The following is a 23,570-nucleotide window of genomic DNA, read 5'->3' as shown; positions in this document are numbered from 1 at the left end:
ACTAAAAATCGCAGAGGTGATCAAATACCACCAAAAAAAATCCCTATTTGTGGGGAAAAAAGGACATCAATTTTGTTTGAGTACAACGTCGCACGACCGCGCAATTGTCGGTTAAAGCGAAGGAGTGCCGTATCGCAAAAAATGGCTCGGTCAGGAAGGGGGTAAATTTTTCTGGGGCTCAAGTGGATAAGGATATACAGTACATACACACACATCACAAGGCCGTGTTCACACTACGAGATGCTTCTCAGGGCTGCAGTTCCTTTGATCTCCACGAGGATCTCACTTCTGCCCAGACAGGAAGTCTCTATGGAATACAGGAAGTGATGTCAGGTACAGACAGGAAGTGATGTCAGGTACAGACAGGAAGTTCCGGGTGAGAGGTGAGTCGGGAGGAAGTAGAGAGAAGACATTGCTGGAAGTGGCAGTAGAGGAGGTAATAAGATCTTATTTTCTATTTACACCCAGTAACCCCCCGTCATGTCCGTCCTCTTCCTCCATAGTCACTGTGATGTCTTTTATCTCCAGCAGATGATGATACACACATATATAGTGTGGAAATGTAAAATAACCCCCTACTCCCTACTTGTGGGGCCGGAACATTCTCCTCATTTTGGAGATGTGTCACCTTTCCCACCAATCACCTTCTCACCTCATCAGTCTATACTAACGGGTTGTATGACTTTTATTAGTGATGGGAGGGGGGGGGGGTTATTTACGGGGATTGAAATATGTATGTCTTTATTTTATAAGATTCAAATAGGAAAACATTTTTAATTTGTAGTAAATGTCCTGAAAACTAAGTTCCCCATAATGATCCCAGTCTCAGATATTCATCCTAAAATGTGGTCAGTAAAGTCCGTGTACAGTAAAGTACACGGGGATCACAGGAATATGATGTGTCCTGGCAAAGCCCAAAGACAAAGTTCATCTTTCAGTTTGGGAGAGGTGGGACGCACCCGGGAGAAATGACTCTGTGTACAGAAACCTCACAGAGCGCCCCTCACAGCTCCTCCTCCCAATTTCATTCCAATCCGAGTCACAGAATATTATGACATCACACTGACCTCACAACTCCTCTTTCCAATGTCACTTCATCCAGTGTCAGAGACTCCAATGACATACCCCTGACCTCACAGCTCCTCCTCCCAAAATCCCTTCATCCAGTGTCAGATAATCCTATGACATCACACTGACCTCACGGCTCCTCCTCCCAATGTCCCTTTCACAAGCAAAGCAAGATTGTTGGTCCCAGAATTCCTTGCAACATGCTTTTAACCTACAGAGTGGGGGGCCCTGTCTGGGTAAATTATATCCCAGGGGGGTTTTGATAAAAAATGGAGACCTGATTGGTGAGGTGAGGAGGATTCTGGGAATGTCATTTGATTTTACATAATGTGTTCAAATCTAGAGTTTTCCTCCTGTGAAGTCTGGAGATCTTATGATAATCACATTGCCTCCACCTCCCTCCCTGATAGAATAGAGAAATAAGAAGATTCTAGAAATCACCAGAGAGATCATCAAGCTGCTGACAGGAGAGGTTATCAGAGCTGGGAAGGACATCATGATAGAGACTCAGCCGCCCCTCACATCACCGGGTAAGAGGAGACTTTATTGTAAAGGAGAGAGCAGTACGGAGGGTCCACCTAGATCCCCCATCATCTGATAAACACATAGAAACAATGTATTCAGTCAGTGTGTGTGTTTCCTACAGATGGATCCAGTAATGGGAACCCACCAGAGAGATGTCCCCATCCTCTGTATTCCCGGGATTCCACACAGGAAGGTCACACCATCCCTCACCATCATCAGGTAGATGAGGAACAATCACTGATAGTATCATTAGGATCTGTACATTATCTGCATTGTTACCATTAATGTCATTTTTATTATATATTCAGAGTGGAAACCTGAGAGATCCTAAAGTTGAAGTAAAAGAAGAGATAAAAGAGGAGGATGATAAGGATGGGGTGATGGAGGAGTCAGAGTCTCTAAAAGAACACAAAGATCTGTACCAGGACACCATGGTGGAGACATCCAGCTACAGAAACCCACCAGAGAGATGTCCCCGTCCTCTGTATTCCCGGGATTCCACACAGGAAGATCACACCATCCCTCACCATCATCAGGTAGATAACAAATAAAGATAGAGGAGAAAGGCAGGACTTTGCGTGAGGCATGTTGGTGAAAGTGTCAACTGAGTAGTATGTGCTGGAATACGATATCTGGGGTAGGTCCTACACAAAGTTGTGTCCACAAAGAATAAACAAAGTAATAATGGTATAAAAGTTTAATTACATAGATCCTAGAACCAAATACAGTCATGAATAAAAACATCATAGGCAACATTTCGGCATGTTATAGACAGTATATTGACAGGCGTAATATAGACACTGGTTGTACAGTTACAGGAGAAAATACATTGTATATTAGATGAATATGTGCATCCATAGTTATTAACTCAACGCGTTTCTTGGCTTATAACCAATCATCAGGAGTCCGATGCAATTTAAGCTGCATTGAAACAATGAAACATGTATTAATATGTGGACAGATATATAGGGGAAAGATGCAAAAGAATTCAAATTTGCAATCATACTCACGAACAGTGTCTTGGTATATGGTAACCTGAATCCTAGAGTGCAGCATTGGTCTGGGTCTACAAAGTCTCCCCCGGGGTTGAGGCAGAAAGCTCGCCCCAGGAAACCGTCGGCCACAGCCACCAAAATGACCAAGGTACCCATAGGGGCCGCCAGGCAGGGACAAACAACAAGGCCACAAAACCCTGAGATGACTGTGAAGAAAATAGAATGGGTGTGTGAACATGAGACAAACGTGAATTATTGTAAGTAAATAGAAAGGGTGACAACATAGTGGGAAAGCAAAGGGTGAATGGATGTAAGTGTAGACCAGAGCCAGAAGAAGACAAGGAAGGGAAAAAGAAGTATGTAGTGAGAGTGAGAGAGAGTGTGTGCAGCTAAGAGGCCAGTAGACCAAGGTGGAGGTGTGCAACAAAGTTACCTGTGTGGTGAAAGAGCCGGGCCAGGCCAATTGCCACACATCCGTAGCGAAACCTACATGCACCCGGCCCGAGGCCGCCGTTAAATGCCGCGGGCCGGGGGCGTGCGCCCGCCAACGTCATGTGCGGGCGTAATTACGCAACGGGGAGGGACAGACAGCCCAGACACGATTGCGGCCGCCTCCCAACCACGCAGCGCAAAGGCCCAGGGATGGTAAACCACCAGAATCCCGCAGAGCGGCGGCACACGGCGCCGCATGCGGGGCGTGGGGAACATGGTCAAGAACTGGGCGCATCGCAACCCCCGGAAATAGACTCGATCAACCCCAATACCAACTGCGCTCAGGGAGTAGTAGGATAAAAGTGTATGAGCCAGTAATGAAAAATGATCGGTAAGTGAAGAGAAAATAATAAATAAGGGAGGAGAAAAGAAAAAAGAAAAAAACAGAGGAGTTGAGAGGGGGAAGCAGGGGCAGATATTAGTTGCTATAAATTGGATCAATATTTAGCAAGGACGGTAACAAAATACACACTAACTTTTTCACTGAATTAATTAATATGCAAAAGAGTGTGAAATGTAAAGACTTTAGCCCTGAATTGTATCAGTATAAGTATGACTAAAGGAAAACAAAACCAAAAACAAAGCTTTAGCCCTGAATTGAATCAGTATTTGTCTGACTAAAGGGAACAAAAACAAAAAACATAAATGATCAGGTAGATGATTGACAATTATTGGTAGTTCTGATTTATACACAGCATGTTTGTTACAATGAATGTTTTATTATATATTCAGAGTGGAAACCTCGGGGATGATAATATTGATGGTAAAGAAGAGTATAAAGAGGAGGATGAGGAGTATGGAGTGATGGGGGAGTTTTCAGAAGGACACAAGGATATGATGGAGCGATCTAATACCGGTAACCCACCAGAGAGATGTCCATGTCCTCTGTATTCCCGGGATTACACACAGAAGAATCACACCACCCCTCACTGTTACAAGGTTGGTTGGATGGAGCATCTAGAACAGTGGTCTCCAAACTGCGGACAGATGTGGCCCTTCGCTTGCCTTTATCTGGCCCTTGGGACACTATTCCTCTCACTGATATGAGACGCTATTCTGCCAACTGACACCAAGGATGGGGCACCATTTCTCTCACTGACACCAATAATGGGGCACCATTTCTTCTAAAGGTGCCAACGATGGGGCACTATTCCTCCCACTAATACCAAATATGGAGATGTTTATGCCCACTGATGCCAGGACAATTTCCACTGCTACTGGCCACAGTTCGGCCCCCCTAAAGTCTGAAGGACAAAAAACTGGCCCCTTGCTTTTAAAATTTGGAGTCCCCTGATCTAGGACATGGACTTATGGAGGATTTTTTATGTATGCTTATATCTTACAGATGATATTCTCTCTCATTGTCTTGATTTAGAGTGGAGATCCAATCGATATAGAATTTGAGGTTAAATCAGAAGAAGAAGAGAGGTATGTGAGGGATGATCAGCAGTCTATGGAGGAGGATGGAATAACGGGGACATTTATAGAGGAGGACACTCCAACAGAGATCAGCACAGGTGGGTCATTAACACTAAATACATTCCTCCACCCATACTGCTCACTGATTGGTCCAGAGTAGGGCGGGGACTGAGTGATATCAGCCTTTAATACCCTGCAATATATCATACAGAACTGTCAGGTAGTGTGTCAGTCAGCGCTCACTGGCAGCTATAAGGTGGATCATAAGGGATCAATAACAGGGGGGGGGACAACAATATATACCCAAAATGAATTAATAAGAATTAGTCCATACAGTCCATAGTAGTAAGGGATATCAAGGAGAAGTCCACAGGATGGATGGATCCACAGGTGGATGGGGATTGCACACACAGTCACCGGCAGCACCTCAGCAGGAAATGGGAGTTCCCTCAGACAAATAAAAACAGCAGAAAGAGGGCGCCTGGGTCAGTGTGATAGTAAAAGCAAGTAACACTTTATTCAGATACACTTCCATAAAAGACCTGCCATATGGAGGTGTATAACCAGCAGCATCTCCAGCTCTCACACCCGCTCTCACAGAGCTAGCAAGAGACCAATTCAGGACGGGACGGGCCGCAACGCATTTACGAGGCGCCGCCTCCTTCTTCAGGCTAAACTTTTTACCCTTGTGACTGCTTGATTGGTGATCCATATCCACCCTGTGTGCAGATTGCAAGATAATTTTATGGAAGTGTATCTGAATAAAGCGTTACTTGCTTTTACTATCACACTGACCCAGGCGCCCTCTTTCTGCTGTTTTTGTAATCCCCTGGTCACTTTCCTGAGCTGTGTTCCCCGTCCTGTATTCCTGTATTTCTCTCGGATAATCTTCCTTCTCTGTGCTGCAAACACAGTTAATGTATCTAGACTGGATTTATGGAGATTCTGGGGTTCAGCTGCCAGCAAAATTTTCATTTTCAACATAGGCGTTACTCAACCCATGTACGTACCTTGGATCTTCTGCCCCATGCCTGGGTGGGGAAACTCGTCCTATAATCCCCTCATCACTATCACTCCTATAAAAGACAGTTCTCATTGTTTCCTCACTCTCTGACTAAGGTCCATGAATAAAGAAATGAACTGGTAGATGATCAGAGGACCCATTTACTAGTTACCTTGAGGGTGGAATTGTAAGATCCTCAGAGACAAAGCTGCCTGATGTGGGCGGAGTCCTGGTTTAGGGGAACCAATCTGCTCATGTCTAGTAATAATCTTTTTATTTCTATTTTAGTAGATGGACGGGAGATGAGGAAAACCTAGGAGGATTGTCTCACTTTGTCTCCAGACTGTAAAGTAGAAGATGAGGACCTCACACAGTATAGTCCAGGAGAAAACCCGACTACCTCAAATGTCCATCCGGCACCACACAGTGTAGATGGACCATCGTATTCCTCTTATCCTGAGGAACCTCAGACTGTGAGGGACGGTGCCGTCCTACCAACAGAGAAGAGCTTTTCCTGTACTGAGTGCGGGAAGTGTTTCCGTTCTAAATACTATGTTATTGTGCATAAAAGATCTCACACGGGGGAGAAACCATATTCCTGTCCTGAGTGCGGGAAATGTTTCCATTCTAAATCACATTTTAATGTGCATAAAAGATCCCACACGGGGGAGAAGCCACATTCCTGTCCTGAGTGCGGGAAATGGTTTATACAAAAATCAGACCTTGTCATACATCATAGATCTCACACAGGTGAGAAGCCGTATTCCTGTTCAGAGTGCCTGAAATGTTTTTCAGCAAAGTCATATCTTTACAAACATCAGAGATCTCACAAGGGGGAGAAGCCGTATTCCTGTCCTGAGTGTGGGAAATGTTTTTCAGTGAAGTCCAATCTTTACACACATCAGAAATCTCACACGGGTGAGAAGCCGTATTTATGTCCTGATTGTGGGAAATGTTTTTCACTGAAGTGCAATCTTTACACACATCAGAGATCTCACACGGGTGAGAAGCCGTATTCCTGTCCTGAGTGTGGGAAATGTTTTTCACTGAAGTCCGATCTTTACAAACATCAGAGATCTCACACGGGGGAGAAGCCGCATTCCTGTCCTGAGTGCGGGAAATGCTTTATACAAAAATCAGAACTTGTCATACACCAGCGATCTCACACGGGGGAAAAGCCATATTCCTGTCTTGAGTGCGGAAAATGTTTTTCAGTGAAGTCATATCTTTACACACATCAGAGAACTCACACGGGGGAGAAGCCGTACTCCTGTCCTGAGTGTGTTAAATGTTTTTCACAGAAGGCCAGTCTTTCCACACATCAGAGATCTCACACAGGGGAGAAGCCGTATTCCTGTCCTGAGTGTGGGAAATGTTTTTCACAGAAGTCCCATCTTTCTACACATCAGAGATCTCACACGGGAGAAGCTGTATTCCTGTCCTGAGTGAGGGAATTGTTCCTCATTGAAGTCCTGTCTTCCTGTACATCAGGGATCCCACACAACCCTTGAGATGTATTAGTGACTTTAGTGCGGGAAATGTCTTCTATATGAATGTTGCTGGACATCACAGCTCTCATGTGGGGAAGAAGCACACCCTGATATACACCTCAGATATACTCCATGGCTGATCTTCATCATGTAAGAAACAGTTCCAGGCGTGTGGACATTTTTTGAAAAAAAAAGACTTGTCTGCGGGTCTAAATCGGGGTCCCAATCTCCTTGTCCCTTATGACAATCTCCTTGTCCCTTATGACAATCTCCTCGTCTCTTATGACAAACTCCTTGCTCCTCATCTACCAGAGAGCTCAGCAGCGGTGTGGGAGTTCATTGAAAACTACAAGCCGACATCGGCAAAGAACAGAACTCTGTTAATGAATGGCACAGCCACGCTCTTTTCATAAAGTGACAGCCGGTACGGGGAACTTCTCCCCACACTGCTGTCACACAGAGGGCTCTGATCGATGAGCGGCTGCAGCAACAGGAACATGTAACATCTTCCCGAAGGTGAACGTTTCCTTTAACCCTTTCACTGCCAGAGCTGGTTTTGTGGGGTATTTTTGTTTAACCACTTTCACCCCCTTCCTGCCCAGGACAATTTTCAGCTTTGAGTGCTGTCACACTTTGAATGACAATTGTGTGGTCATGTAACACTGTACCCAAATGAAATTTTTATCTTTTTTTCCCACAAATAGAGATTTCTTTTGGTGGTATTTGATCATCACAATTTTCATCACCATGACCATTTTCATCATCATTTTTTATATTTTGTGCTACAAATAAAATAAAGATAGAAAATTCAGGAAAAAAAGGTTTTTCTTTGTTTCTGTTATAAAAAATTGTAAATAAATAAGTTTTCTCCTTCACTGATGGGCACTGATGAGGAGGCACTAATATGCAGCACTGATGGGTGGCACTAATGAGGAGGTACTGACGGGCTACCTGGTTGGCACTGATTGGCATCACTGGTGATCATCGCTGATGGCCCTGCTCTGATAATCAATGCTGAATATCAGTGCAGATCCCCCCTCCTGTCAGGAGATCCGCTGATTGGCTCTCCTCTGCTCGTACCTTGTCAGCATGAATAAAGGAAATCCGATAACCGATCTCCGTGCGCCCGAGCGGCTTATTCTTCTGGATGTCATATGATGTCTGTAAGAGAATGTATAAAACAATTCTTTCTAGATTTCCCTATGTTTTGCTAAATATGTATATATGAGTTTGTAGCAAGACTCATCTCTGTTTTACATAGAATTAAAAGTTTGACAGTTTTTTGTGGTTAAGCCATTTCCAGGAACAAGCTTCCTGTTTCTTTAAGACACAGGCTACAGTATATCTTTATCTGTAGGCAAACATCTGTTTCTCACCTACAAGAGACTTTATCTTGTGGTTTAAGGCAGAGTCTAAGAATAAGTTTCCTGTCCTAACTGTAAAATACGTTATTGAGAATATGCATTTTCAGAATGGAAACAGATGTTTGCTAGAAATGACTTGTGTTATATTCCCTCCTAGCCCCTACCGTTTTCCTTTCAAATCTGCATAAATACCATGTATTTTGTGCTCAATAAACCAGACAACTGTGGAAACACTTAGCAACTGTTTCCATGTGTTTTCAATGGGTGTCTCTCAGATCTGAATGGGTCATTGAAGGTTATCCTACATTACCTAAGAATACACCTGGGTGGTTATATTACCTGTTCCCACTTCAGATGGTGGCAGTGGTGGGATGAAATAATTACCTTTGATAAGAAGGATCCTTTGTCTTTTAGACAGACTTTGTTTTTGCCTTAGCTCTGATTTAAATTTCATCTCAAACTAAATTTATATAGAAGAGGGCAACGAACCAAGCCTTGGTGTATAGGGGATTTTTTGGGAAAATCCACCTTGAAAAGTACCTCTTTGAATACAGTACTGTACAGTCCTTTTGGAAAGGAGCTGAAATAGTTAATGAGGATTATACTTCAGTGACCCAACCTACTTTTGCTTTTCTTTCTTTTGCATAAAGTATAAGAAATATTAGAAGTATAAGATAATTTGTTTGTATGGGAGAAGGAGATCTGTAAGGTAAGACAGACATACTCTCATTGTCAGGAGGTCTGTAAGGTAAGACAGACATATTCTCACTATCAGTTTTAATATGGGTCAAGAACATAGTAAAGAACCTCCCTCATACCCTAAACCCGGAGAAAATTGTAAAGATTATGTAGCCAGGGTTTGTGATACTGACTATGAGTTTATAAATCCTTGGGTTTCTAATTTGGCGGGGTGGACAGAAGCTTTGGTCAGTACAGACCCTTTCCCCAGAGATGGTGCAAATGATGAGTTCCATATGGATATGGTAAAGGGTTTATGTCTTGGAGACAAGAAAGCCTTTCCATGGTTTGAGGGAGACCCACAGTGGGATATGGAATACACGAGAAAGGGTGGTGAAAATTGGTTAAAATATGCACCTTATTGGTTCCAAAGAGACAATAAGAAAAAGAAGAAAGCAAAGACCTGTATGTCCAAAGAGGAATATGATCTGAAGCATTCTCCAAGAGGCGAAGGTCAAACGACCCAGTCCTACAGAACCCCTGGAGGCTCACCTCAAGGCGGGGCTTCGGGAGGTTCTGATTCCCCCGTTTCCTCATCAACTACCTCTCCACCTGGATCCAAACAAGGTTATGGTCAGGAGGAACAAGTGGATAGCTCTGTAAGAGATACATTTCTCTGAGGATTAACACTTGTAGGATCTGCTATCATGAATACCCCACTTGCATGACCACAGGGTAGCCAAATGGAACTAAGAAATCGACCAAATAGACAGAGGAGACTGGAGGATGATGAGATAGAGGGAACTCCATACCATCCTTTCATGACCATTGGAAATGACATGTTAAAAAGGGTGATTGATATTGAGGATATCAACCGCAATGTTAAACATTGTCCAAAACCAACTCAGTCTGCCTCTGCAACTTTGTCCTATTTGAAAAAGGCTTGTAGAAAAAATTATACACAGGAAGATATGCAATTAATTGTAGATGGTGTCATTGGACACACATCTGCATTTGATTGGACTAAAGTAGCATCCATAAATGATAATGAAGACCCAAAAGCAGTAAGGGCTGATACATACAAATTAAACACTGAAGGAGGGAGAACTACCATGTGAACTCAATTAGAAGCAGAGTTAAATAGTGCTTTTAAAAATAAAACTTCTCTCCCTACTGCCATAGCTTGTAAACAAAAGTCAGGGGAAAGTGTTTTAGAATTTTGGAAGAGGTTTATGGATGTGTGGACACAGGATGCTGGATTATCAATACTACCGGATATGCATAGTTTAATGATTCAGAATTTTATTAGTAACCTAAAACCACAACATGGTTTATTGGTTAAGCAAGTGATTTCTGATTGGCCTACAAAGACCATACTGGAATTCCAGAAAGCAGTCACAGAGAAGGATGCAGCAGGATGTTTTGACATACCGAAGGGTCCAGGTACACACTTCCAAGGAGGACTGCCACAACAGCAGCCCTACTTGGGAAGCGGTGCGCAGAAGAATAGAGACAGGGACAGAGGAAGGAGGAGTTATAGTACATTCTAAAAAGATTTCCATCCAAAGGCAATTTTTCTTTTCAGAACCTGATGATGGTGACCTACCTGGTCCCAATCATAAAGTCTGGTCTATAAATAACCTAGATGTTGGGCTCATCTTATGTACCCCCTACAAAGCCACAATAAAACCTGGGGCCCAACCAATCTATCATAAACAATATCCTCTTTCTAAAGAAAAGAAGAGGGGATTGTTCCCATTATAGAAGACTTTCTGAAAAAAGGGATAGTGAAGGAAATTACTGGATGTAAATGGAACACACCCATAAATCCTGTAAAGAAGCCAGATGGCTCCTATAGATTTGTACAAGATCTTAGGGCCGTTAACAATTTAATTGTCCCCATAGCTCCTATAGTGCCTGATGTGCCATCCCTCCTTACCTCCATACCATCCGATGCAGAATATTTTTCTGTTATTGACCTTACAAATGCATTTTTTTTTCCGTTCCTGTGGACGAAGAGACACAGACCACCCTCGCTTTTTGTTTTCGAAATCTCTAAATGACATGGTGTAGAATGCCCCAGGGTTATGTGGACTCCCCTGTAGTCTACTCAGTTGTGCTCCTGGACTCCCCGTCATGGTTCTGTCCTACTCCAATATGTTGATGATTTATTGTTATGTATCCCAAGCCATGTAGCCTGCAAGGAGGATGGTCTAGATCTGCTACATTGGTTGGCAGATAATGGTCATAAAGTTTCCAAAAAGAAACTTTAGTGGTGTCAAGAAACTGTTGAATACCTTGGTTTTACACTCACAAAAGGTGAAAGGAAAGTCAGTCGCAGGAGAGCTGTGACTCTCGTGGGTCTAGCCCGCCCACAGACCAAGAAGGATATGCTGTTCTTCCTTGGCATGATTGTTTACTGTCCCCAATGGATACCTGACTGTTCCCACTTTGATAACATTTTGAGACAAACCACAGGTACTGACATGCCAGATTGTATAAAATGGAATGATGAAATGTACAATGCTTTTGTATACCTTACAACATCTATGGTAACAACTCCTGGTCTTGGCCTCCCTGAGTATAGCAAAGGGTTTCACCTATTTGCTAGGGACAACTGTAAAACCATGGCGAGAGTCCTAGCGCAAGAACATGGGGGCAAGCTGCGCCCTATGGCTTTTTTCTCAAGAGTGGTGCCTATGCCCGTTCAGGGTATGCCGCTGAAACTGACATAAAACAATGGAATATTGCAGGTGTGCAGAAAAGTCCAGAGTCTGGGCTTATCTGCAAAGAGGGGAAACCATGTATACCTGTAGCTAGTGCCCCATTATTCATTTCACAATATCATGGGGTGGGACACAAAGGCTGGCAGATTACATGTGAATTACTGGATAAAGTTTTTTTTTCATCCCAGAAATCATATGTTTTTAGGTGCATTGCATGCATCGGGAACAATCCAATGAATTAACACAAGGCAAAACAGGAACACTTGATATATCTATCTACACCATTCACTCATTTACAGATTGATTTCACAGGCCAAAATTAGGCAAACAACAGGAATATTTACTTGTAAAAGTAGACATGTACTCAAGATGGGTAGAAACATTTGTAACTACAAGGGAAGATGCTCAAACAGTGGTAAAAATCCTCACTCAGGAGATCATTCCTTGATGGGGATGCCCACTACAGATCAACTCAGACAATGGCCCTGCTTTCTTAGCCAAAGTTTGCCAAGATCTGGTAAAAGCATTAAAAATAGATTGGAAGTTTCACATCCATTACCATGCTCAAAGTTTGGGAATTGTAGAAAGAATCAATAGAACAATAAAAGATAAGATCAGGGAGGCTATAGGTGGAACTTATACCAACTGGAAAGGGATGCTGCCTGCAATTCTAGCAGAGGTAAGAATGACCCCGAATAACAAGACAGGTTATTCTCCCTTTGGAATTCTTATGGGCCAACCATTTCCCACTCCCTGGGCCAGACAACCCTTACTGTTAGAAAGAGGGGATCTTGATCTTATTCAGGACGAATATGTAAGGAAATTAATTGAAACTGACAAAATTGAAAGAAATGTTGCTCACACCTCTCCTTCTTCTTCACAGGAACCAACACACTCCTTTAAGGTCGGTGACCTAGTGGTGGTCCAGCAACTGAACCAAACCAAAAAGCAGGAATATCCTCGTGGAAGGACAACAGTCTTGCATCCATGCCAGTCGAGTAAAGAAGGTCTACCAGGACCCTAAGAAGAAAGGCAAATGCAAAGACAGAGGAGGCCAAAAGAGTAGTGAAAATATTCGAATAGTGAGTGAAGAAGGTGGTCAAGTCTCTGAAAAAGATGACCTCGCTTATTTCACCACAGACTTCTGGGAAAGCTTTCTGTTCCTGATCATTCTGATTGTGTTCCTACCCACCTGGGTCATAACTAACTATATATCATCCAGAGGACTTGGTAGCCTTAAAAGGCGTATGTGGGTCACCTCAGAATCAATCTAATCATACACATATAAGACATAAGAGAGATATACAAGCTGAAGGAAATAAGGAAGTTAGTTTCACTGATAAGATGCTTTTATTAAAATCTAAATATAGCTATGCCCGGAAGTCTGGATATGAAAAATGTTGCATATGTAGTAACCTCCATCCTAGCACTGCTAGAATTCTCCTAATGGCAGTAGATCTAAACTTCACCCCCCCTCCTTAATGACACACCTGAGTGCTGCTCTTACTGGGTTATGGGAAGTTACAGAGGATTATGAATGTTGCACATGGATACACAACACATCTGTTGAAATACCCGATTATTATGATATTATTGCCCAACACAAAAAGAATTAGGCAAGCTGCAACAGGAAGCTAGGGACATTGGTAAAACATGGAGCCCTTTTGGTAGTGGGAATTTTGGATTTGGAGGAATGTTCTCATGGTTGAAAGATATAGCCATACTGTTGATACTTATTGTATTGTTAATTTTATTTCTGTACTTGATTTATAAGCTTGTTATGTGCCTGATTGCTAGGGCCAGCTGCATTCCACACCCTTCTTTGGCTAATAAAGCTTACCTCGGTATGTATTACAATAAGGAAGCTACCTATATTACAATGAAGGGAAAATGAGCCATTTAATTATGTCTCAAAGAGGGGATTGTAAAATAATGTATAAAACAATTCTTTCTAGATTTCCCTATGTTTTATTAAATATGTATATATGAGTTTTTAGCAAGACTCATCTCTGTTTTACATAGAATTAAAAGTTTGACAGTTTCTTGTGGTAAAGCCATTTCCAGGAACAAGCTTCCTGTTTCTGTAAGACACAGGCTACAGTATATCTTTAGCTGTAGGCAAACATCTGTTTTTCACCTACAAGAGACTTTATCTTGTGGTTTAAGACAGAGCCTAAGAATAAGTTTCCTGTCCTAACTGTAAAATACGTTATTGAGAATATGCATTTTCAGAGTGGAAACAGATGTTTGCTAGAGATGACTTTTGTCTTATTCTGATAACATACAGGAAGTCCCTCCTAGCCCCTACCTTTTTCCTTTCACATCTGCATAAATACTGTGTATTTTGTGTTCAATAAACCAGACAACTGTTGAAACACTGATGCGTACACACGAGCGGACTTTACGGCAGACTTTGCCCGGCGGACTTTTCAACGGACTTTCCGAATGAACAGACTTGCCTACACACAATCCACCAAAGTCCGTCAAATTCGTACGTGATGACGTATGACCGGACTAAAACAAGGAAGTTCATAGCCAGTAGCCAATAGCTGCCCTAGCGTTGCTTTTTGTCCGTCGAACTAGCATACAGACGAACGGACTTTTTGACCGGACTCGAGTTCGACGGATAGATTTAAAACATTTTTCAAATCTAAGTCCGTCCAACTTTTGAGAAAACAAAGTCCGCTGGAGCCCACACACGATCGAATTGTCCGACGGAATCCCGTCCGCCGGGCAAAGTCTGCCGTAAAGTCCGCTTGTGTGTACACGGCATTAGAAACTGTTTCTGTGTGTTTTCAATGGGTGTCTCTCAGATCTGAATGGGTCATTGAAGGTTATCCTACATTACCTAAGATTACACCTGGGTGGTTATATGACCTGTTCCCACTTCGATGTCCAGTCAGGATAATGGAACCCCCGCCTGGCCATCATTCTGCTATAGGCCAAACAGGAAGTAGTTAAAAAATCATTTTAGGCCTGAAGATTATATAAAACCCCAAAACATGATATATTTTCTGAAAGCAGACACCCCAGAGCAGTGATGGTTAACCTTGGCACCCCAGATGTTTTGGAACTACATTTCCTATGATGCTCATGCACTCGGCACTGTTGTTGAGCATCATGGGAAATGTAGTTCCAAAACATCTGGGGTGCCAAAGTTCGCCATCACTGTCACACGATATTATCGCAAAAGTCTAGGAAACACAACATTTATGTAAAAAAAAAAAAAAAAAACCCTTTAAAGTTCATTTAAGGGGGCACAAAAACACAATACCCAATTTTTGGTAAAATATAAAAGCCAAGGTTGCACCGAGTAAATAGATACCCAACATGTCAAGCCTTAAATTTGTGTGCGCCTGTAGTTTGGTGACAAACTTTAGTGCCCTATATTTTCTATAGGCGACGCTTTAAAAGCCCCCTATAGGTCATCAGTTTAGTGTTACGGAGGAGGTCTGGTGATAGAATTATTGCTCTCATTCCAGCGTGTGCGGCGATATTTAACATGTGTATTGCAATCAATGTTTTCAGGTGTAGGCGCCCCTTTGTGTGAGTTTATGTTTGTACATGTGTATATGTGGGGGCGGGACCTCAAGTTTTTTTGGTGGTATGGGGTTATGTGCCTGGGTTTAAATGTCATTTTGGGCAATTACAAAAAAATTTTTTCAACACTTAGAGCAGCCTTTTTCAACCAGGGTGCCTTGAGGTTTCTTTAGGGGCACCTTGGCAAAATGCCAATCAATTGCCCCAAAATTGTATACAAGCCGGAGGTTGGATGAAGCCTTTTAGTTACACAAAGCCACAGGTTTTCACCATTACAACCTTCTAGCTGACAACCTCCTAACGACCAATGACATTATGAGTTAATAAGAAGGATGTCAGTTGCCTGAATATCATCCTTGTGTGACCCTCCCTTCCCTCTCTCCATCAGCTTTGGGGTCTCATTAGCTGAGTGATGGAGAAAAACTGAGGGAGAAGAGAAACATTGGAATACTAGTCAGTACCAGTTTGCAAAAATGTATTTGTTTTTGAAGAATAAATCACTTATAACGTTGGGTGTCCTACGTGTGTGGATGTTTTTGCGTTATGTGAAACTATTAGAATAGTTTTTACTATTAGACTGTCCATAATTTTGGAAGGCGCCTCAAGACTGTCCACAATTTTAAAGGGTGCCTTGACTGAAAAAAGGTTGAGAAACACTGACATAAAGGATAAAAAGTCCCCTATGTGATGTTTTTTTGGTGACAGGTTCTTTTTAATGAGACATCCAGGCTCTAAAAGACCCCCCAATGTCTCCTTTGTGCTCCACTGAATGTAATGTAATACAGATCACCCTGCATTATATTCTTTCCCAGACTTGATGGCGGGGAAACTGTCACCGGGGACCCGGAAGTGATGTCATACATGTCACTTCTGGGTCAGGAAGAAGAAGGGGAGGAGAGCGGATGTGTGTCCTCTCTCCTCCCTCCCCTCTACCCATCATCACCCGCTATGCTGGTCCCGGGTCCACAGATGGGCAAGAGGAGCCCGGGATACATAGTGGGTGTATGTCGAGTGGGGGCACTTTACTAGGGGGGTGTGGAAACATTCTCTCAGCCATCCGGATGCTTCCATCCAACAAGTAAACCTGCTCCTTGCTTGCCCACAGCAGGGCTAAATGTTACAAAAAAATGACCTGTCCGGCCCTCAGAACTGCATGTCCCGGGTGTCAGTTGATAGGAATTGTACATCCCTGAGTTCATAAGGAGATCAGAGATCACCAAAGACATGGATGAAGTGTTGTACCATGTTGGCCATTAATAGTAGTAGAAAAATAAAAATGGAGTCATTACCTTTCATTGGCTGAGTGCATTTTGTGGTGTAAAATTTCACAAACACTTAGAGATCTGTTAAAAAAATTAGTTGAACGAATGTGACCTGCATTCACCCAGCCAAGATGAGTATTGGATGTATTTTATTTCATACACTGATTTCTTTGGCTCCATCTAGTGGCCATAATGCGGTATTGTGATATTTTTACTAATGGAGGTATGTCAGGAAAAATACCCCATTATGGCCACTAGATGGAGCTGACTATCATAGGAAATCACTTTGCTACATTATGGCCAGAATATGTAATGGCTGGGTGAGTGATTGTCACATTCATCCCATGAATGTTCTATAAGTAGACCCCTTAGTTTCCTTCATCAGACATGTCTTCATACTAATACCTGAGATCATACTCATACACTTATAATTGCAAAAATATCACACAGACCCCCTGATGTATATATACAAGGCATATCTCACCCCATGCCTTGTGTCAATGCAGTCTTGATTAGTAGAGAAGTTTTTTGTGGATATGGTGATATATGGGGCTCGTCCATCAGTGGTTATTTGTCTCCACATGGATGAGTTGTACCCGTATTACATATCTGAGAGATCATTTCATAGGGCAGAAGGCAGAAGACAGACAGCCCATATCTTCAGTAAGACATTATTTACTGGCATACTTTATCTTTTTCTGTTCATCTCATTTTTATATGTGGCCAATAGATGGGAAGAGAGACAGATATACCCCCATCTCTTGATACCAGGTGGTGTTGGTAAGTAGACCTTGAATTTACATATCCTCTATACAGCCTGGAGCCTTATATTGAATGTAGGAGGAGATTATAACCCTCATATTGTGTATATCAAGAGAAGTTTCATTATTTAAACTTAGTAGATGTTAACCACTTCAATACAGGGCACTCCCCCCCCTCCCCCTCCTGCCCAGACCAATTTTCAGCTTTCAGCGCTGTCAAAATTTGAATGACAATTGCACAGTCATGCAACACTGTACCCAAACACAATTTTTATCATTTTGTTCCCACAAATAGAGCTTTCTTTTGGTGGTATTTGATCACCACTGGGTTTTTTTTTTTTTGCTAAACGAATATAAAAAAGACTAAAAATTTTGGAAAAAAAAGTTTTTCTTTGTTTCTGTTATAAAATTTTGTAAATAAGTATGTTTTCTCCTTCACTGATGGGTACTGATAAGGCGGCACTGGTGAGGTGGCACTGATGATGACACATTAATATGCAACACTGATAGGCAGCACTGATGGGCACTTATAGGTGGCACTAATGGGCACTGATAGGCTGGACTGATGGGCACTTATAGGTGTATAATATGGTAAAGAGCCTCCGTCAGTCCCCCACGGACATGCGAGCTGCGGAGCTGATCTGTGTCTCACCTTTACTGCTGTAGGTCGGCTGCCACCTGTTGTTCCACTAGCTTGTGTTCAGCTCTGGTGCACTCTGCAGCTATGGGTGTCGCCAGCCTCACCTGTTGCTTAATATATGATTCCTTCCTGCTACTTCCTGTCCATGTGCTTCTCTATTTAAATCCCTTTTAGACCAGCTCCTGGTTGCTTGAGCAACATTTGTTTCTGAGCTCCCTTCGTGTAACCTGCCTTAACCCGACCTCTCGTAAACTGATCTCTTGTGCACTGACTCGGCTTGTTCTGATTACCTTGTCTGCACCCCGCCCTGACCTTGGCTCGCTATCTGGCTCTCCTTTGCTTCATTCATCCATCCTTGTCTGACAGTGTCTTCTGGTACTTCCCTAGCGAGCAGGGTGAACCCTGGGGTCGTGACCTGGGGTCAGCACGCAGCTAAGCCCAAACCCTCATGAGGGGGTCCCTGGCAGAATACCGGCTGGCCCTTAGACTCCACGCCCTGGGGGATTCCGTGTCACCTGCTCGCCTGTGGGCTCACTGTAAGTAGTACCGTGACACGCGGCTTATCCTGCTGGACGTCATATGACGTCCAGTCAGGATAACTTAAGGCGGGAAGTGATTAATATTACATAGCTCCCAACTGTCCCTGATTTCGAGGGACTGTCCCTGATTTGGAGCGATGTCCCTCATCCCTCCTCATTTGTCCCTCATTTTGGTCTGATCTGTATAGTTGTATATAAAATGCACTTTTTATCTATCAAGAAGTGTTTTCCAGCGCTAAACCTTTCATCTGATTTCTAAATGGCTGCATTTGAAAATTCCAAAAGCCAATATAAAGGAATAGTAGTGGTAAAAAAAATCATTTGTGGGTTTAACCAATCTTGTTTTTTTGTACAATTCTCCTTTAAGGGGGAGTGGCCAGGGGTGTGTCCTATGCCTGCATACTTTTGCTGATAGGTGTCCCTCATTCCCATCTCAAAAAGTTGGGAGGTATGATATTACCACATAGAGATAAAATGTTGATTCATATATAATGGCATTGACCTCATCCTATAGGTATACCTGATATGGTAATTTACATACATTTTATGATTTACAATAAGACCCCTTTTACACTGGGGTGTTTATCAGGTGATTTAGCGCTAAAAATAGCGCCTGTAAAGCGCTTGAAAAATGCCTCATCTGCAGTCCCAGTGTGAAAGCTTTCACACTGGGGCGGTGTGCTTGCAGTACATTAGAAAAAGTCCTGCAAGCAGCATCTTTGGGGCGGTTTGCGAGTGCTGTAAAAACCGCTCCTCTACCGCCCCTGCCCATTGGAATGCATGGGCAGCGCTGCCGAAGCGCCCGCAAAGCGCTTCAGCAGCGGTGCTACGCGGATGCTTTTAACCCCTTCTAGGGGGTTAAAAGCTCCCCGCTCCCGCCCGAATAGCGGGGCCAAAGCGCTGCTAAAACTGTACCACTGGGGGGGGCGTGGCCTGACGCAGCATGTGAGCAGACAACTTTCTCAGCAGCTCTCTGATCCCTCTGCACAATCCTGTGTAATCCTGCTCACCTGCCACACAAACTCGGCTGAAATTTCTCCTGTACGCTTGGGGAAGACTTTGTAACATTCGTGGGGGATTCAGGTGGATGGGAAAACGAAGGAAACAGCCCCCGGCAAGGATAAGTATTACCACACGTTCTGGCCAAGATGGCCGCGGCTCCACCATCCCACACTCGTCCCTGGCATCCACGCTGGATCTTTTTGATGAGGAGCCACATCCTTTGCTACCACCTTCTCCAGGGACCTCAGCTCCCCCGGCGCTATCGGTCATCCCTCCCCACAGTGATGATGGCCTTGAGGATGGTCCAGAACCGGAACCCACCCTGCTGGATGTCCTCAAACTGATCAAGGTAAATCACTCTGATATCTTTGGGAAAGTGGAGGAACTTAAACTGGACATAACAATTATGCGCCAGGACATGCATAAAATGAGGGACCAGGTTTCTGAGACTGAACGCCGTATTAGCGATTTGAAGGATGCTGTCGGCCCGGTCCAAGCTACTCAAAAAACGCATGGCACTAAAATCCTCTCTCTGGAGGACAAGGTCGACGATTTGGAGAACCGTCTGCGCAGAAACAACCTGCGTCTAGTGGGCCTCCCCGAGCGGGTTGAGGGCGCTGACCCGGTCTCCTTCCTGGAAAGTTGGTTTACCCAAGAATTTGGTAAAGACTGCCTTTCCCCATGTTTTGTCCTGGAGCATGCACATAGAGTGCCTGGCAGGCCGCTTCCTGCAGGCAACCCTCCACGCACTATGGTAATCCGTCTCCTCAATTATCGTGATAGGGACGCTATCCTGCGAGCTGCCCGCATAAAAGGGAGCCTAAAGATCAACAACGCATCTGTGTCATTGTTTCCTAATTATTCCCCAGCGGTCCGTGCCTCAAGAGCCAAGTACCAACACATTAAGCTGAAATTGAGGGAGAAGACCATCCAATATTCTATGCTGTTTCCTGCCACGCTGCGAGTCGTGCACCAGGGCCAGGTGCATTTTTTCCAAACCCCTGCAAATGCTTTCCTGGTTTGAGTCCTTGCATCAACCGGGTCGAATGTCTGGCCGGGCCCCGGACACCTGAACTGGTTACTCTCCTGGAAATTTGTTAAATTTCTCCTTCCCTTTTCTTTTTCCCCGGACTGTGTGCCTTTATCTGTGGCAGGTGACTCAAGATACCTGTTTTCACATGAGGACAAGATCTCAATCTGGGATCTATGCTGCTAATTGTATGCATATTTGGTTGACATCTGATTTTCTTTAAGTTTTGTTTGCTGATGTGTCTGTATTGGCCATGTTTCTAGTATGTACTAGCAGTTTGGGATCTAAGCCTGCTCCTGTTTTTTCTTTTTGGGGTAAGGCAGGGGTTAACTATGTGTTATTGCCAGTTTTCACTGTGTTGTTACTGATCACAGGAATGTTGTGTGAATGGATGATTGTGGTGTGTAAGTGTGTGTGTGATTTTTGTCCTGCCTTGTCCTCCCTCTGGGATTGCAGCCGTGACGATACCCTTGATCTGCTGATTTTCACTAACTTCATATGTCTTCAGTCAAATGTATCTCCTGGAATGTCCGGGGTTTAAATTCCAAATTTAAAAGGGCTTCCCTGTTTGAATTTCTCAAGGCTCATAAGCCTCATATACTGTGCCTGCAGGAGACACACCTTATGGGGTCTAAGGTGCTTGCTTTAAAAAAACACTGGGTCATGCATGGATATCATTCCACATTTTCTAATTACGCCAGGGGTGTGTCCGTCCTCATAAGGAAGGGCCTCCCCTTTTCATGTGATAGAGTGATTTTAGACCCTAATGGGCAGTATATTTTCCTCCAATGTAAGATACATGCCACCCCATTACTTCTGGTGGTTGTGTATGCTCCCCCTCCTGTCACGGCTGCACTCTTTACAGATCTGTGCACAAGGCTCTTGGATCTGCCTACATTAGCCACCCTTATTGTGGGGGATTTTAACTCTGTTATGGACCCTAATTTGGATAGACTGAAACCCATTCAGTATGAATCTAAGCTGTTTTGTCAGTGGTGTGCTTCCTTTGGATACATTGACCTATGGCGACAACAAAACCCATTGGCTAGGGAATACTCTTGTCAGTCCCGGTCTTATCGTACTCTTTCCAGGCTGGACTACGCCCTTGGGACTTCTGACCTGACCTCATATACCCGGACAATATACTATATATCTCAGACAATTTCTGACCACTCCGCCCTGTGTGCTGAATTAATACTCGGTCACAGACCCTCTTTTTGGTTGTGGAGGCTCAGTCCCCTCTGGGTCTCCACCCCTGAATTTGAAGAGCCGGTCCGGCAGGACATGTCCCTATATTGGGGGGACAACGCTGGATCAGCTTCTTTTGGCCCCACATGGGACGCCTTTAAGGCGTCTGTACGGGGCTCATATATCTCAAATATTGCTAAACATAGGAGGTCCTCCCGTGCTGCTCTTCTGGCCTTGGAGTCCTCTCTGGAGGCTGCTAGGGCCCAGTACTCTGCGCTCCCCACCCCGGATTCTCATGGAGTCTTGGTGGGGGCGCACAGGGCCCTGGATCTCCATAGGGTGGATGCAACGCGGACTCAGCAGTTATATCTGGCTGCCAGACTACATGAATATAGTGGGAAGAATAGTAAAATGTTAGCCTTTCTTTCTCGCACAGAATACATTGACAGGACCATATCACAGATTCAATTGCCTGACGGCTCAATCACCTCAGACCCATTGACCATAAATCGGACGTTCAAGTCCTTCTATGAGACCCTATATGAAGCCCCCCACCCCCCGGATGAATTGGAGACTTTGGGGTTTTTTGACTCCCTTCAGTTTCCTGTATTGGACGACTCCCACAGCTCCATCTTAGACACTCCCTTGACAATCGAAGAGATCACTGAGGCTATTTGCTCTTTACCCCCGAATAAAACCCCTGGGTTGGATGGTTTGCCTGCAGAATGGAACAAAACCTATGCTGTGGAATTGGCACAGAAACTTTTATCTCTCTTTAATCGGGCAATGGAGGAGGGAGAACTTCCCCCCTCCATGAATGAAGCCCTCATTGTTGTGCTACCCAAGCCTGACAAAAACAAACCGCTGTGTGGGTCATACCGTCCAATCTCGCTACTAAACAGCGATGTTAAAGTACTAGCGAAGGTCCTAGCCTTGAGATTACAAAAGGTCATTTTTCACCTTATTCACAGGGACCAGACAGGGTTCATGCCTGGTAAGAGTACATATGACAACATTCGTCGCCTTTATATACATATTCACAGGGCTGCCACGGACAGAAGAAGCGGACTGGTACTACCACTTGACGTGATGAAAGCATTTGATACGGTTAGCTGGTCCTTCCTTTGGGAAACTATGCATCGTATGGGTTTCAGCGTCCAATTTATTAAATGGGTCAGGTTGCTTTATACTAACCCCAGGGCAAGAATATGTACCAACAAATATATATTGGATATGTTTAGTTTGCAGAGGGGAACCAGGCAGGGCTGTCCGCTTTCTCCACTTTTGTTCGCACTAGCCATTGAGCCACTTGCTCTGGCAGTGCATCAAACGGAGACAGTGGGGGGCATCTGCTATGGCAAACTGTCTGAGAGGATCTCTCTATATGCGGATGACGCCTTGATTTACTTCGACGGCTCAGAACAGGCCTTTGTCTCTTTGATGGAGGTTGTGGACGAGTTTGGGAGGGCTTCCGGACTGAGAGTTGGCTGGGAAAAGTCTGTGGCATTTCCCATAGGCCCTGACAGGGATTATGCTTACCTAGCCCAGTCCAAGCTGACTATACATCATACATTTAAATATCTAGGAATACATATTCATAATAATCTATCTAGTTTCCAGACCCTTAATATCACCCCGATCATAACTCAAATGGAGACCAGGTTACGCTCCTGGGCCTCATTGCCACTAAATTTGATTGGACGCGTGAATATTTTCAAAATTATATTTTTACCTAAATTTCTCTATGTTTTTCGGGCTTCCCCAATATTTTTATTTAAGAAACTTTTTATCAAAATTAACTCACTCGTATCCTCCTTCCTTTGGCAGGGCTTGAACCCGAGAATCGCT

The 23,570-nt window shown here is 43.8% G+C and overlaps 3 protein-coding genes across 5 annotated transcripts in view; 2 read left to right on the top strand and 1 right to left on the bottom strand.

The window, feature by feature from the left end:
- The window catches only part of LOC141121987 (uncharacterized), a 481,910-nt gene extending 473,890 nt beyond the window's left edge, over positions 1–8,020 (top strand). The window contains exon 15 of the mRNA XM_073611772.1: positions 6,011–8,020. Coding sequence (XP_073467873.1) covers positions 6,011–6,947 — 937 coding nt within the window. The 3' untranslated portion in view covers positions 6,948–8,020. The remainder of the gene's footprint in view (positions 1–6,010) is intronic.
- The window catches only part of LOC141121984 (uncharacterized), a 583,368-nt gene that overhangs the window by 383,140 nt on the left and 176,658 nt on the right, over positions 1–23,570 (bottom strand). The gene's annotated exons all lie outside the window — the stretch shown is intronic.
- Positions 1–23,570, top strand: part of LOC141121964 (uncharacterized) — a 145,127-nt gene that overhangs the window by 59,842 nt on the left and 61,715 nt on the right. Inside the window, exon 1 of one of the 3 annotated variants that reach the window (XM_073611739.1) lies at positions 359–436. The exons of 1 other annotated variant lie outside the window; for it this stretch is intronic. The gene's annotated coding sequence lies outside the window, so the exon portion shown is untranslated. Of the gene's footprint in view, positions 1–358; positions 437–23,570 lie in introns of those variants that run through there. One more of the 3 variants, XM_073611741.1, reaches the window with a different exon arrangement.

The sequence above is a fragment of the Aquarana catesbeiana genome, unplaced genomic scaffold (assembly GCF_042186555.1).
Source record: "Aquarana catesbeiana isolate 2022-GZ unplaced genomic scaffold, ASM4218655v1 unanchor236, whole genome shotgun sequence".
Taxonomy (NCBI): Eukaryota; Metazoa; Chordata; class Amphibia; order Anura; family Ranidae; genus Aquarana; species Aquarana catesbeiana.
This window is presented reverse-complemented; position numbering and strand designations above follow the sequence as displayed.